Below are 12,330 nucleotides of genomic sequence, written 5' to 3'. Positions count from 1 at the left end.
ATTTAGAGTATAAATTTATTACCATAATTTCAATTGCTTCCGATCTAATACATTATTGATTTGGGGTTGTTTGCACCCTGAAATAACTAGCATCTCCAGGTAAAAACCTCGGAACTGATCACCAGCGGACAATACCAGCGAGTGGGTGAGTGAGTGAGTGAGTGAGTGAGTGAGTGAGGGTTTGTTTTAACGGTAATTTAGTTATGTGGATATGTGCATCAGTTATACCACCACGTGTATGAGTTAGGAAGGTTTCAGACGTTGATGAAACCCACTTCAGTGCTGACAAACCTAGAACCATAACAACGGCTGACTGAGGATCGATCATAGTGGAATCGATCATATAAATCTATCGCCTTTAACAATTTCACCACAAATGTTGCCTGGCCAAGATAGACTTTAACAGAACCCATGCGACTATGCAGTGGAACCCACTGGCCAAAAGGTTCCACACATCAAAAGGGTGAATGAGATTAGATTTACGCCGCACTCAGTAATATTCCACCTATATGGCGATGGTCTTTAAATAATTGAGTTTGGCGCAGTCAATCCAGTGATTAACATAATGGGCATCGATCTACGCAACTGGGATACGATGACGTGTCAACCCAGTCAGTGAGCCTGACCACCCGATCCCCTTAGTCGCCTCTAACGACAGGCATAGGTTACTGAATATCAGTTCTAACCCGGATCCAGTTAGAGAGAAAACATGAGCACTTATTATGTTGCATGGGGCGGCAGACAGGTACATTTTACATACGCCAAACTTACTATTAATGATACTGATCTGTATTCTCCGCCCCCTCCTGGAATAAGGTATTTTATCAGAGTCACGTGGACCAATCAAAACTCGACATTCGACACTCGACATGAGGCTAGATAATGGTGTTTGCTCATAATGTACCTCTAGACACACGTCCTGAGTGAGTGAGTGAGTGAGCATGTAAATGTGTGAATGTTGTGGCCTAATAATCCACCAGTGTCATAGCTGCGAAGTACAGAAATTGGCTTCACATTCTGAACTCATGTGGGGAATCGAACCGAAGTCTTCTGTGCGACCATTGGGTTTCCCCATCGACCCACGTCATTCTTTTGCACTGTACATATTTTACATCCTTTTATGGACCGCAAAGAAAGCTGGAACATAAATAAGATACCTTTATAGCCAGTTTACTCCAAAAATGTTCATAGATAATTCACAGATATTAACGGCGCATCTTTCCAGACTACAACAGACATTTGTTCCGTGGATTAAATCATCACCCTCACTGAATCGTCTGCGACACACCGCATTATTGGACGCACTTAATCAGGTTTTACCGGTATAATAAGTCAAGGAAAACAGGTGGAGGCGAGTGCAGTCTGCAGTAACCACTATCACGAACAGTTCTTGGTATATCCCCATCAGCACATCCAGAACGGAAATACGTGTAGGTCAGAAAGAGGGGTGGGTTGTTGAAGCCAGTCCAACATCTTGGCAACTGAAGTTATGTACACATCGTTTAATTGCAATATCTCGTCCAGGAACTCTGTAAGTCCTTGTAAACTGTCGGCAAAGTGGGTATGGAACCAGAATTGATGGATTCGGATGCCAAATGGAGCTTTGTTGCCGTTGTAATATCTCTTGAAGTTGTCCCAAAGGTAATCCTTGGTCTCGAGAACATTCATCTGCTGCAGCGTGCAACTATCAGCGTATTTACAGGTGGCGTTGGTCTTGTCTAGCCTAAGTGGAATAATGGGGACCTCCCACATTCCATAGTGAGGCTGTTTAGGGCAGGTTTCAATAAGACATGGTTCACCCCAGCTGAAGTCGAGGGTGAAAGGCCAGAGGAGTCTCTGGTCTGAATCAACGGTCAGAAGCGTCGAGTCATAGAATCTCTTTCGGTTCAGGATACGGAATTGTTCATCGCCTTTCGGGTTCAGACCAGGACTACTCCATCCAGAGACTTCAGATGTATCAACTCCATACTGAACTAGATTGTGCAACTGGTTGTCGATGTCTTGTTTTAAGAGGGAAACATTCTCGTTGTTTATTGGTTGCATCCCCGCAAGGCCAATCTCCACCCCCATACGGCTCAATGACTTTACAATGGTATAGTTGGAATATTTGTGAGACAAGAACATTGTTCCTGATATACGACATCCATTAGGATTTCTTCTTGTGCCGTCAAAGATGGATTTGATTTTAGGTTCCATGTATGTGTTGACATTTCCATCCATGACGATGTACACAATTTGAGGCGTTTCTGAGGCATGAATACCACCTGGAATTTCCACAGATTTGCAAAGGCAGTCTGGAAGGAAACAGTTGATGTCCTGCTGGCATACACCGTATGGAGGCTCAGTTGTGTAAGAAGCAGTGGACTGAGGAGGAACAGTGACTGGAGGGTTGTAGGGAACACTGGGAAGAAGTCCTTCATTAGCATGAAGAACATGTGATGGAGGCATTTCGTCAATCCCTTGTGTGTTGATGAATGTTGGTGAATCTACAAAAGTACCAGGACTTAGTGGCCCATTGTGTGATTGGCTCCCTGCAATTGGTTGTTCTACACTGATGATTTCTTGAGGTTGTGAATCAGGGCTGACTGGCGCACCTGACGCACCTTGTGAGGCCAAGAAGGCTGAAAGTTTATCGTTAAAGTCAGCCGACTGTTCTGGAGCTATGTCTGTATTTAATGTACCATGCTGACCTAGGCTACTTGATTTCCCGAAGTTGATATCAGATAAAGAACCAGTCTTCATGAATCTGTCCACCGGGGAAGATGCAGCTGGCAGAGGTTGGGTTGGTGGTGACTGTGGTGGATTGGTCTCGCCGAAATGCAGATTGGAATCAAATGTGTCTGGAGGTTGGGGTGCAAAATTACTAGGTGGTAAATCTTGTTGATGGTTGGTCGACGGATTTGGAGCTTTCATTTTGGACAGCATGTCTAATATTCTTTCTCCTTCACTATCTGCAGTGTCAGCAGATGTAGTTGCAGTATCTACTGGAGGGACACCATGTTCGGGCTGTGCTGCTTTCTGCTGTTGTTTAAACCAAGCGTCCATCATTTCACGTTGTCTAGTTTCTTCTTCAAGATTTCTTGATGGAATATTTCCAGGGGCAGGTTCATTTTTGTGATCGTTTGGATTACCAAATCTAAATACTATTTCAGGAAGAGCTGGAGCAGCAGGTTGCTGGGATGAGGCAGGTGGAGGGTTGTCAGTCAAATGGTCAGGTAAGAAAGGAAGTCTAGATTGAGGTGGTGGTTGGGGAGGGAAATCAGGAGAAGATGGTTGGTTCATTTCGGGCTCCGTGGATCTAAATCTAAAGCTAATATTGTCATCATTGCTGGTTTGAAGTCTTTGAGAGGATTCTTGTCCGAAAGTGTCAGGGTGATGTGATGGCGGTGGTGGAACACCAGAGGCAGGTGCATTTGTTTCAGGTTCCATTCGTCCAAGCCTAAAGGTCATTTTGTCACCATTACGTTTTTGAGAGGGTTCCTGTACTCTTGTGTCGGGTTGGCGTGGTGGTAGCTGAACACCGGAAGCAGGTGCATTTATTTCAGGTTCCACTGGCCCAAACCTAAATCTAATCTTGTCAGTACTGGTGGCCCTGTGTTCTTGAGAGGGTTCCTGAACTCTAAGGTCAGGTTGGTGTGGTGGCAGTGGAACACCAGAAGCAGGTACATTTATTTCAGGTTCCATTTGCCCAAACCTAAATCTAATCTTGTCAGCACTGGTGGTCCTGTGTTCTTGAGAGGGTTCGCGTACTCTAAGGTCAGTTTGCTGTGGTGGACGAGGAACGCTAGAAGCAGGTGCATTTATTTCAGGTTCAGTTGGTCCAAACCTAAAGGTCATCTTGTTAGCGTCAAGGGAACTGGTTGTTTGAGAAGGATCCTGTGACCTTGCAGCATCTGGTCGTGGGTGATCCATGAGATGATCAGGAAGGAATGGAAGTCCCTCCACTGATCTTCCTGTGGACATGGTCGATTTGGGAGTCTCATTGATTCCAGCATTAATGTCCCTAGACTGATCGGACATTCTTGGATTTGACCATGGATCAACATCAACAGTCTGGCGAGCTATAGTTGCTTGTATGTTCGTATTAGAGTCTAGCATTTGAGCATCTGGTTTGTGATCTTGAGGTCTATCTGACACTGGGATGTCACGGCTGCTTAAATCAGGAATTCTTCTTTCATGTGTAGATTTCTTGCTCTTGATGGGTTCAAAAATGAATTCTGGCGTATCAGAAGGCTTTTTGCGAGATGGCCGATTACCTTGGTTGATTTTAGGCTCTATAAAATCAAGGATTTTATAGTCTTTATCAAGGCGTGCTTGATCATTGATTAAAGAGTCACGTCCCTGCCTGTCTCTTCCTGTTTTGGATGGTCGGGGCCGCGACGGATCACGACGTCTCTCACCCTGTGATGGAATGTGTCTCTTTGGCTCAACTTGGGTTGCTTTTGCAGCTTGAGGACTTTGGGCGTTTGAGGCATCAATATATTTAGCATGCAAACCATCAAGCTGCTGCTTAAGCCTTGCTAATTTCTCTCTTTGGCTCTCTTTGATGCTGGCAGAATCTGTGGGCTGTGGCTCCTGGGATGGTCCTAAATTGATCCCCTGCTTGTTTTGTTCTATTTGGTGAGGCACTTCCTGTGTTGATGCTGAATTAATCTTCATATTTTCAGGCACAACAGAAACAGGTGCGTCTTGAGAAAAACCTGAAGGCATGCGTTCATTAATAGAAACTGATCTAATGTCTGATCTGGGGAAAGATCTTGTAAGGGCTTGTTCTGGTGTAGGGAAACGTGAATTTGTTTTGGGTACAAGAGGTTTTGCTGTAGTTAATCTCTGTTGTGGCAATTGTGGATGTTGCAAATCAGCTTCAAATAGAACTTTCATCAGCTGTCCCGCATTGCTGTCACTAGGAACCTTTCCTCTTGTATCAGGAACCTTTGACCCTATAGTCCACAAAATAGAAGAGTGGCTATCCGCCCCAACCTGTGACGGGTTTGGTCCCTCTTTCCGAGGTTTTGGTGTGGGGGCAGCTGATTGTGAAGTTGACCTCTTGGACCCCATCATTCGCCCAATGCCACCCATGGGAGTACCACTCCTTGAATCCACCTCTGGTTTCTTTTTGACCGTGTATACAACATTACGCTTGGGTTCGGGAGGAGCTTTGGCTTCAGGGGGATTACCAGTATTCTGATCAACTTCTTGTCTCGGTTGACTTTTACGTTCAAACAACCAGCTATGATTCTGCCACCATGAGGGCGAATGTCTGCTTGATTGTGTACCTTGAGGTTTGGGATCAGTCTCTTTTGGCGCTACTTGTTGCTGTTCCTGAACAGTGTCACGATGTTGTAACCACGGTTGAGAAACTCTGCTGTTATGGTGGGGGTGGTGGTGCACATCCTTCCATAACTGACTTTCTTCTGGAAATATAATTTTTCTACTTCGGGAACAACCCCAAGGGTCAAAGTACTTAATACCATCGAGTGGAGTTGGGTTCTTAAGCCATTCAATAACTTGGCTGATAGTAAGAATGTAGACGTCATCTTTCTGAGATAAAGCTTCGATAAACTGGTCCATGGCTTTTAATCTGGTTGGATCATAAAACCATCCAGCATGCATGTTGAATCCAAGTGGGGCACGGTTCCCTTCATAGTAGCGATTGAAATTATGCCAAAGCAACTCTGAAGCAGCTGATTGGTTGCCCCATGGTATAGGGCAAGCGTCGACATAGACACACGGTCGATCATGAGTCATGCGCAGTTCTACTACCGGAACTTCCCAGAATCCTTTGTGAGGCTCGGTTGGGCAGTCATTAATCCTGCAGCTGAAAGGCCAACCATAATCAAGTGTAAAGGGTATAGGGAATGATCTTCCACGGCCATCAGTTTGTGCAGTAGAAAGTGTTGCATCATATTTAAATCCTAGATAAGTTAGGTTCTTAAACTGGGTATTACCTTCGACTTCTAGAAATGGGCTTCTCCAACCCGTGATGGCCTTTTCAGGTATCCCTGCAGCAACTAGCTTATCCTTTTGGCCTTGAGCTTCTTGGGCAAACGTTTCTGGTGTAAGGTGATCGTGGGTGACGCTATGAACACCAATCTCCATCCCGTGGTCGTAAAAGTCTTTTACTTGTGAGTATATTGTGTCTTTATCTGACACAAACAATGTCATGGCTATAGGGCAACCGTTTGGGTTGAACCTATCTGGAGGAAACAACTTCTTGTAATATGGAATGATTTGACTGGCAACAGCGTCATCAAAGGTAAAATAGACCATCTGGGGCGTCTTCCTCCTAGGAAAGGGCATTCTGTCACTGCAACACACGCAGTCTGGAGGTTTACAGATGCCCCTCTTTTGACATATCCGACATGAGCCAGGCAGAGGGTTTCCTAAAGCGTTGATCACGGGGACCAATACAAGACACATCCAAGCTATTAGCGCCTTCATGTTTCACAGACAACTGGGAGTTTGTAGTCCGGGTGGCTTCAAATTATCTTGTCCATGTATATAAATCACTCTGTAAGAATCGTTGACGAACGAACCTGTTAACCTTTAACACGAATACGTTACACGAAAGGAGTATTCGAAAGCGTTTAGTGTCAAGGTCAGTCGAAAATGTTAAAGGTCACTTGAAGACTTGTAACACCTTTGTATTAAACACGCTTGAGCTCCAAAGACCTGCTTGCTGTCTGGTCGATCGCACCAGTGCTGGAAACACCACCATAACGCATCATGTGACGCTATGCGCATGATTAACGCGACCTCCGCCCTCAACATGCCGCTTGTCTCAGAGAGACAGATTCAACATGTCACGTTTTCGTGTCACATTTACGAGTGTACCTAACTATCCGACGTTAAATGAAAAATCGTGACCTTGATTTGAACCGTACGTCACTACATCCACATAAAATAATCTGTTCACGAGATTGACCTCTATTTATTTAATGGACCATGTGGTAATAATTGGTTAGTTTAACTGTACGTGTGGTTGGTATTGCATGCCGCCTTGAAGCGGTGTGACTGTAGACAACCTGTCTGACAGGACCTAACTGTACGTGTCACCGGTCTGAAACAACGTCTCTCTATGCCGAATATGAGGTTGTTTTTAAATCACACCGGAATTAGTGTTAAACTGTGACAGCAGCTAATTAATGCTAATGTGTGTCAAATTTATGCTTATGTTTTATTATACAAGGATTATTTATCATAATTTCTCTACAGCCCCACAGTCTAAGTGTGAATTAACAGACGCCTCAGGAGAACGTTTTTTATAACTATGTTTTTTCTTTAGAACAGCATTTTAGTGTTTCACGTCATAAAAAGGGATTTAGTGACACAGGTCACGTCTTAGGGAGGTCAACGTTTCAAGGAAACGTAAGAGGCGAGATAGCGTAACTACTGACATGGGTTTATTGGCACTGTCTGTGGAAGGTGAGACTTAGTGATGTAAACGGGTGTTACCTTAGCTAAAACGACGAACCCATGCTCCTGTCCAGATGAAATGATGTGAAGCAACTGTATATTAAATCCTTTTGACTGATTTCACTGAGTTCGAGCTGAAGAACGTACCTCATTGAAAACATTAATGGTTGTCTTTGGTAAAAGATTCCACCAGAGGAATGGATTAAAAAAATCCCTCGTACCCCTCATAATCCTATCAAAGAATTCTATCCGATTTTTCATTGAGGCATTTATAATAGCCATTAGCATTTTAAAAAAGTATGGATTCCTGATGACCACGACTATGCTTGTAAGAGGCGACTAACGGGATTGGGTGGTCAGGCTCGCCGACTTGGTTGACACATGTCATCGGTTCCCAGTTGCGCAGCTCGATGCTCATGTTTTTGGTCATTGGATTGTCTGGTCCAGACTCGATTATTTACATACCGCCGCCATATAGATGTAATATTGCTGAGCGTGGCGGAAAACTAAACTCACCCACTCACTCCCTGAGGACCAAATCAGGCACTAGTATTAAAATACATGTTTTCCACATTGTGACAAGAAGTACAAACTTAACCTTTTCGCGAACAGCTGGTATCAACACTATCTCATATCGATTCAGAGGTGAGTTGATAATGAATCAGGATTTCCTAAGATTATAGAAAGATTTTCCGTCGATTTTATTTCCATTAACAAAGATGTGTGGTCGCCCCCGACCGGACGTTGGACAACTGGATAGTACTGAATGCATGGGCATGCTATATATCCAATCATGGAGGACGGTTCCTTCATCTATAATTTGTCATCGTCACTGTCGACAATAACCTTCCTGTCTTCACGACGTCGTCGGCAAAAGCTTCTGATATTCCTCCGCATCCATCTGAAGTGTTTCACAAACGTGCCTATATCCAAGAGAAATATCGTTACCAAGATGGCGGCCAGTATGAAGATCCCGAAAGCTCCAATTGCCACAGCACTAGGGCGATTATCCGGGACACTCTCCGTGTCGGAGTTCTTCCGGACTGTGGAAGGAATATACTGTCATGAATAGTCTTAAAGTAATCATCCTGTTCCATGTTCTGTCTTCCGACGTCTTTTTACATCTAGGAATTATCAATTTTTAGTGATAACGTGCCTTACCTATAAGTGTCGTCTTCAAAACGGAGGCTGTAGTTGTAATGAGCGTCGCAGTAGTTGGTGATGGTTTCCGAGACGTCGTTGTTGTGGTTGTCGTAGTTGTAGGTGTTGTGGTAGGAGTTGTTGTAGTTTTAGTTGTTGTGGATGTAGTAGGTCTTGTAGTTGTAGTAGTTGTTGTGGTTGAAGTAGTACTTGTGGTTGTAGTAGGTGCTGTGGTCGTAGTGGGTCTTGTAGTTGTCGTAGTAGTTGTGGTTGTAGTAGGAGTTGTAGTAGTTGTGGTTGTAGTACTACTTGTGGTTGTAGTAGGAGTTGTAGTCGTAGTCGGTCTTGTAGTAGTTGTTGTGGTTGTAGTTGCTGGAACTTAAGCAGATTATTGTCTACATGCGGTACATTAAACACTGTTACAGAGTAAAGCATGTCAGGTTATTGATAAAAAAAATGTAGTATAGACAAAGACACAAGAATATCCAGTCTCAGAAACAAATCCGTTTTGTATGAAGGGAAAATTAGATGTAAAACATGTATGAATGGATAACTGAAAATTATTGATAGCACAAGATGTTCGCAAAAAAGGCAAGCACGTCCCGCCCTATCGGTTAGACCATTCACAAAAAACACGTATGACTGCCTTTTTAATCAACACCCATACAACTTCTTTTATTAATTTTCTGTTTTCCTATTGTGTAAGGTAACCATGAGCGGCCCCCTTTCCGGAAACCGCCTTTCCTGTCACTACCTCCACTTTTTCTTTACCCTGGGTCTCCCCCCACCCTTATCATGCGCTTTTCCTACTACTACCCCACCTTTCTCGACTCTCCTCGTGCACCTTAATCCTGTCTACCCTCACCCTTCATCTAGCCTGCCCAAGGCCAGCTCTTCCATCCTCAACTATAACCCAAGTCCTCTTTTTCTTACCTGGTAGTTTCTTGCAGATGTAGTAGTATGAGTAATAGCAGGGCCTCGTGACCAGCCAATCAGCTGCCACGGCCCCACAATTAAAGCCGTGGGTCAGCTTCACTGGCATGTTGGCCCATGTGATGAGTGGTGAGCCGTCTGTCCACTTGTACGCCCCATCGACCTTCTGAAGGCCTACCCAGAAGTTGTTGTCCAGCTCCCTGTAATGACGAATGTCATGTGTTACTGTTAATCCATACATTACCTCGAAAGGCGATGGGTCTAGTGGTTAAAGCGTTCGCTTATCACGACTAAGACGCGCGTTCGATTTCCCATTTTTGGTACAGTGGGTGAAGCTCATATGTGGTGTATAACTGTACTCACTCAGTGTAACGAAATCGCGTGGTTCCATCGATCCTGTCTGTCTAACTCCCTTCTCACGGAGATTAACAGTAAATTCTGCCTGACACTGACTGAGATTAATGTTCAATACTGATTACTTTTTATCCGATTGTGAAGAAATCTAATCCTTCTGTCTGACGCTTCATAGACACGAAAGCGACACATATTTAGTAACTTAACAAGAGACATGAACGATTTTATTAACTCTGGCACCTTCGATTATTTAACGATTTCTTATACAAATAATTTGTTTTTCTCTGCTGATCATGGGTAAGACTGATTTCATCATAGTAGCTCTATACCGGTCCCTGCTTGCGAAAAGGACAAAATATACGTTTGTACCTTCATGAAATACCGTGCCTCCCGGTATGACTAGACCTTTAATTGGAGCACACGGATTCTCAAAGCATAGCATTGAACAATTTATTCTAGAAGACTCTTACCATACGAGTTATATGGCTGAGGTGACTTTGTGAGGAGGGATCCTGGATCTCGTAACATGTCCATGACAGAGTAACCTCGTTCTGACTCTCAAACAGTTTTTACTGTTTAGTGGTAGCAGTGACTTGGGTTCTTACTTTCACAAAGATTCCAGCAATATCAGACCAAGGGCTCCTTTCACGAAGCAACCTTAACTAAGGTTAACCCTAACTCCCATTCTTTAACATTGCACTAAGGTTACCGTAGTGACTTACGATCACCCTAGTGTTTTGTGGAAGGAGGCCCAGACGGAGGAATTTCGTTAAGACTCCTTACTGGACGTATATTCAGATTTGATTTTAACAGAGAACCTATATAAAGTTTAATCTCGGTAAAACGCTCATTAGAAGTTTCATTTTAGCAAAGCAGCAATTTGAAGCTCCATTTTCTTGTTTCACAGGACAACGATGAGATTTACCCCGAGGCCAGTGCTGTGATGAGGGTCAGTTCCTCCCTGGACTGGACGCTGGTCAGGTGAGCTCCCTCGCTCAAGCAACTCTTCTGGGCGTCGTAGAAGGTCTTGTAGGTATAGTAGGTGGCGTAGCAGTAGCCTCCCCTTTCAGACCACGGATCTGGAGGACAGGCGGCAATGCTGACCTCTGATTAATACGATGAATGAAATTTAGAAAAAAAAACGTGTTTAATATTGTACTAGAAAATTACAAACAGTGCTTTTTTTAAAATCTCTTTTCATAAGATGATTGATGTTTATACTGAAATAATTTCACAATATACGCGAAGGAAGTAACTACCTTATCTTTTAGTCAAGAAACATTAGTATTGCAATTTGTCAGATGTACATTGAATGTCAACTCCAAAGAATGACCAATCACGATTATTTATTCAATTAGATTACACTGGTTATGGAATAAAAAGTGGTGAAAATTGTATGAAAGGATGCCTGACATCCACATTAATTTTGCCATATTACTGAATTATGCAAATTCACCATGGGATTATACAAAGGCATATTGGGGCGTTTCGTCAGAACCTACTCAGCTGTATACCTATCATTGTATGAGTACACGACTTACCCAAAGCTGGCAGTAGAAACACCAGGATAAGTGGAATCGCCATCACACCCGGCGGATGTATCTACACACAAACTGATGTAACACTAGAGATCGACGCTAATCTTTCTGATTTAATTACCATGATTAATAACCTCGGGATGTATAGGATCGATTTTGTACTTTGTCATTTATCAGTCGTGGAGCTTTGTAAACACCAAGAGACACGGAATCTGTAAATGTCAGAATTGCGCGGCTATTTGCCGGAATGTATCCGTTGTCTTTCTCATCATTGTAGCGGCAGGTATCGTGACAGACGTTTTACAAAGTTAAAGGGAAGTAAATATTTATCATTGCCCAGCATATAACGTTCAAAGAATATGCATGTACCAAACACATATGTTCTCGTCCGAAGACGCGGAAGAATATGTACAGGGTGTTTTTGGAACCATAGCAAGCAAATGGTGAGCATGAAACCTACACGTCTCAGCAGTGAAACGTGATACATTTCGGTTGGAATAAACAGAGTATTAACAATCAAAGTAGATAATAAATGATCAATCAATACGTGAAACATACTATCTTTAAACATCCACCATGCATACTAATTACATTGAATTAAATTAAAGCTAAAGACAAAGATTAAGAAACTGTTCAGGTAGCTATGAGAAACACTTTTTAGAAAAGCCTTCTTCTTTTGATCTGACAAGGCCTTGTAGGCCAAAGAGTCTCCGTTGTCCAGTCCAGAATAGTCTCCCTCACGAAAGCCACCTGTTTCACAGCTATGTTACATTTCTGTGCGTTATCACAGTACCATGTGTTATCACAGTACCGTGTGTTATCACTGTACCGTGTGTTATCACTATACCGTGTGTTATCACTGTACCGTGTGTTATCACTGTACTATGTGTTATCACTGTACCGTGTGTTATCACTGTACCGTTTGTTATCACTGTACCGTTTGTTATCA

At 43.3% G+C, this 12,330-nt stretch overlaps 2 protein-coding genes across 2 annotated transcripts; both read right to left on the bottom strand.

The window, feature by feature from the left end:
- Positions 1-1,154: 1,154 nt before the first annotated feature.
- Positions 1,155-6,691, bottom strand: LOC137277701 (uncharacterized). Its single transcript, XM_067809580.1, has one exon. The coding sequence runs from the start codon at positions 6,439-6,441 to the stop codon at positions 1,405-1,407; it is 5,037 nt and encodes a 1,678-aa protein (XP_067665681.1). The 5' UTR covers positions 6,442-6,691; the 3' UTR covers positions 1,155-1,404.
- Positions 6,692-8,100: 1,409 nt separating this feature from the next.
- LOC137276685 (mucin-3B-like) lies at positions 8,101-11,458 on the bottom strand. The gene is made up of 5 exons (XM_067808301.1): positions 11,385-11,458; positions 10,769-10,949; positions 9,490-9,689; positions 8,578-8,934; positions 8,101-8,459 (listed from the first exon to the last, which is right to left on the bottom strand). The coding sequence occupies exons 1-5, from the start codon at positions 11,425-11,427 to the stop codon at positions 8,230-8,232; spliced, it is 1,011 nt and encodes a 336-aa protein (XP_067664402.1). The 5' UTR covers positions 11,428-11,458; the 3' UTR covers positions 8,101-8,229.
- Positions 11,459-12,330: the final 872 nt, after the last annotated feature.

This window comes from Haliotis asinina, chromosome 3 (genome assembly GCF_037392515.1).
Source record: "Haliotis asinina isolate JCU_RB_2024 chromosome 3, JCU_Hal_asi_v2, whole genome shotgun sequence".
NCBI classification, from domain to species: Eukaryota; Metazoa; Mollusca; class Gastropoda; order Lepetellida; family Haliotidae; genus Haliotis; species Haliotis asinina.
The sequence above is the reverse complement of the archived record's forward strand: the minus strand, read 5'-3'. Positions and strand labels throughout refer to the sequence as shown.

Bases quoted from the DNA above. Each gene is read 5' to 3' on its own strand.
- LOC137277701 (XM_067809580.1), bottom strand. From the start codon at position 6,441: ATGAAGGCGCTAATAGCTTGGATGTGTCTTGTATTGGTCCCCGTGATC.
- LOC137276685 (XM_067808301.1), bottom strand. From the start codon at position 11,427: ATGGCGATTCCACTTATCCTGGTGTTTCTACTGCCAGCTTTGG. The intron at 10,950-11,384 runs GTAAGTCGTGTA...CGTATTAATCAG, and splicing joins GTTTCTACTGCCAGCTTTGG to AGGTCAGCATTGCCGCCTGT. The intron at 9,690-10,768 runs GTAAATCTCATC...TCGTCATTACAG, and splicing joins ATCACAGCACTGGCCTCGGG to GGAGCTGGACAACAACTTCT.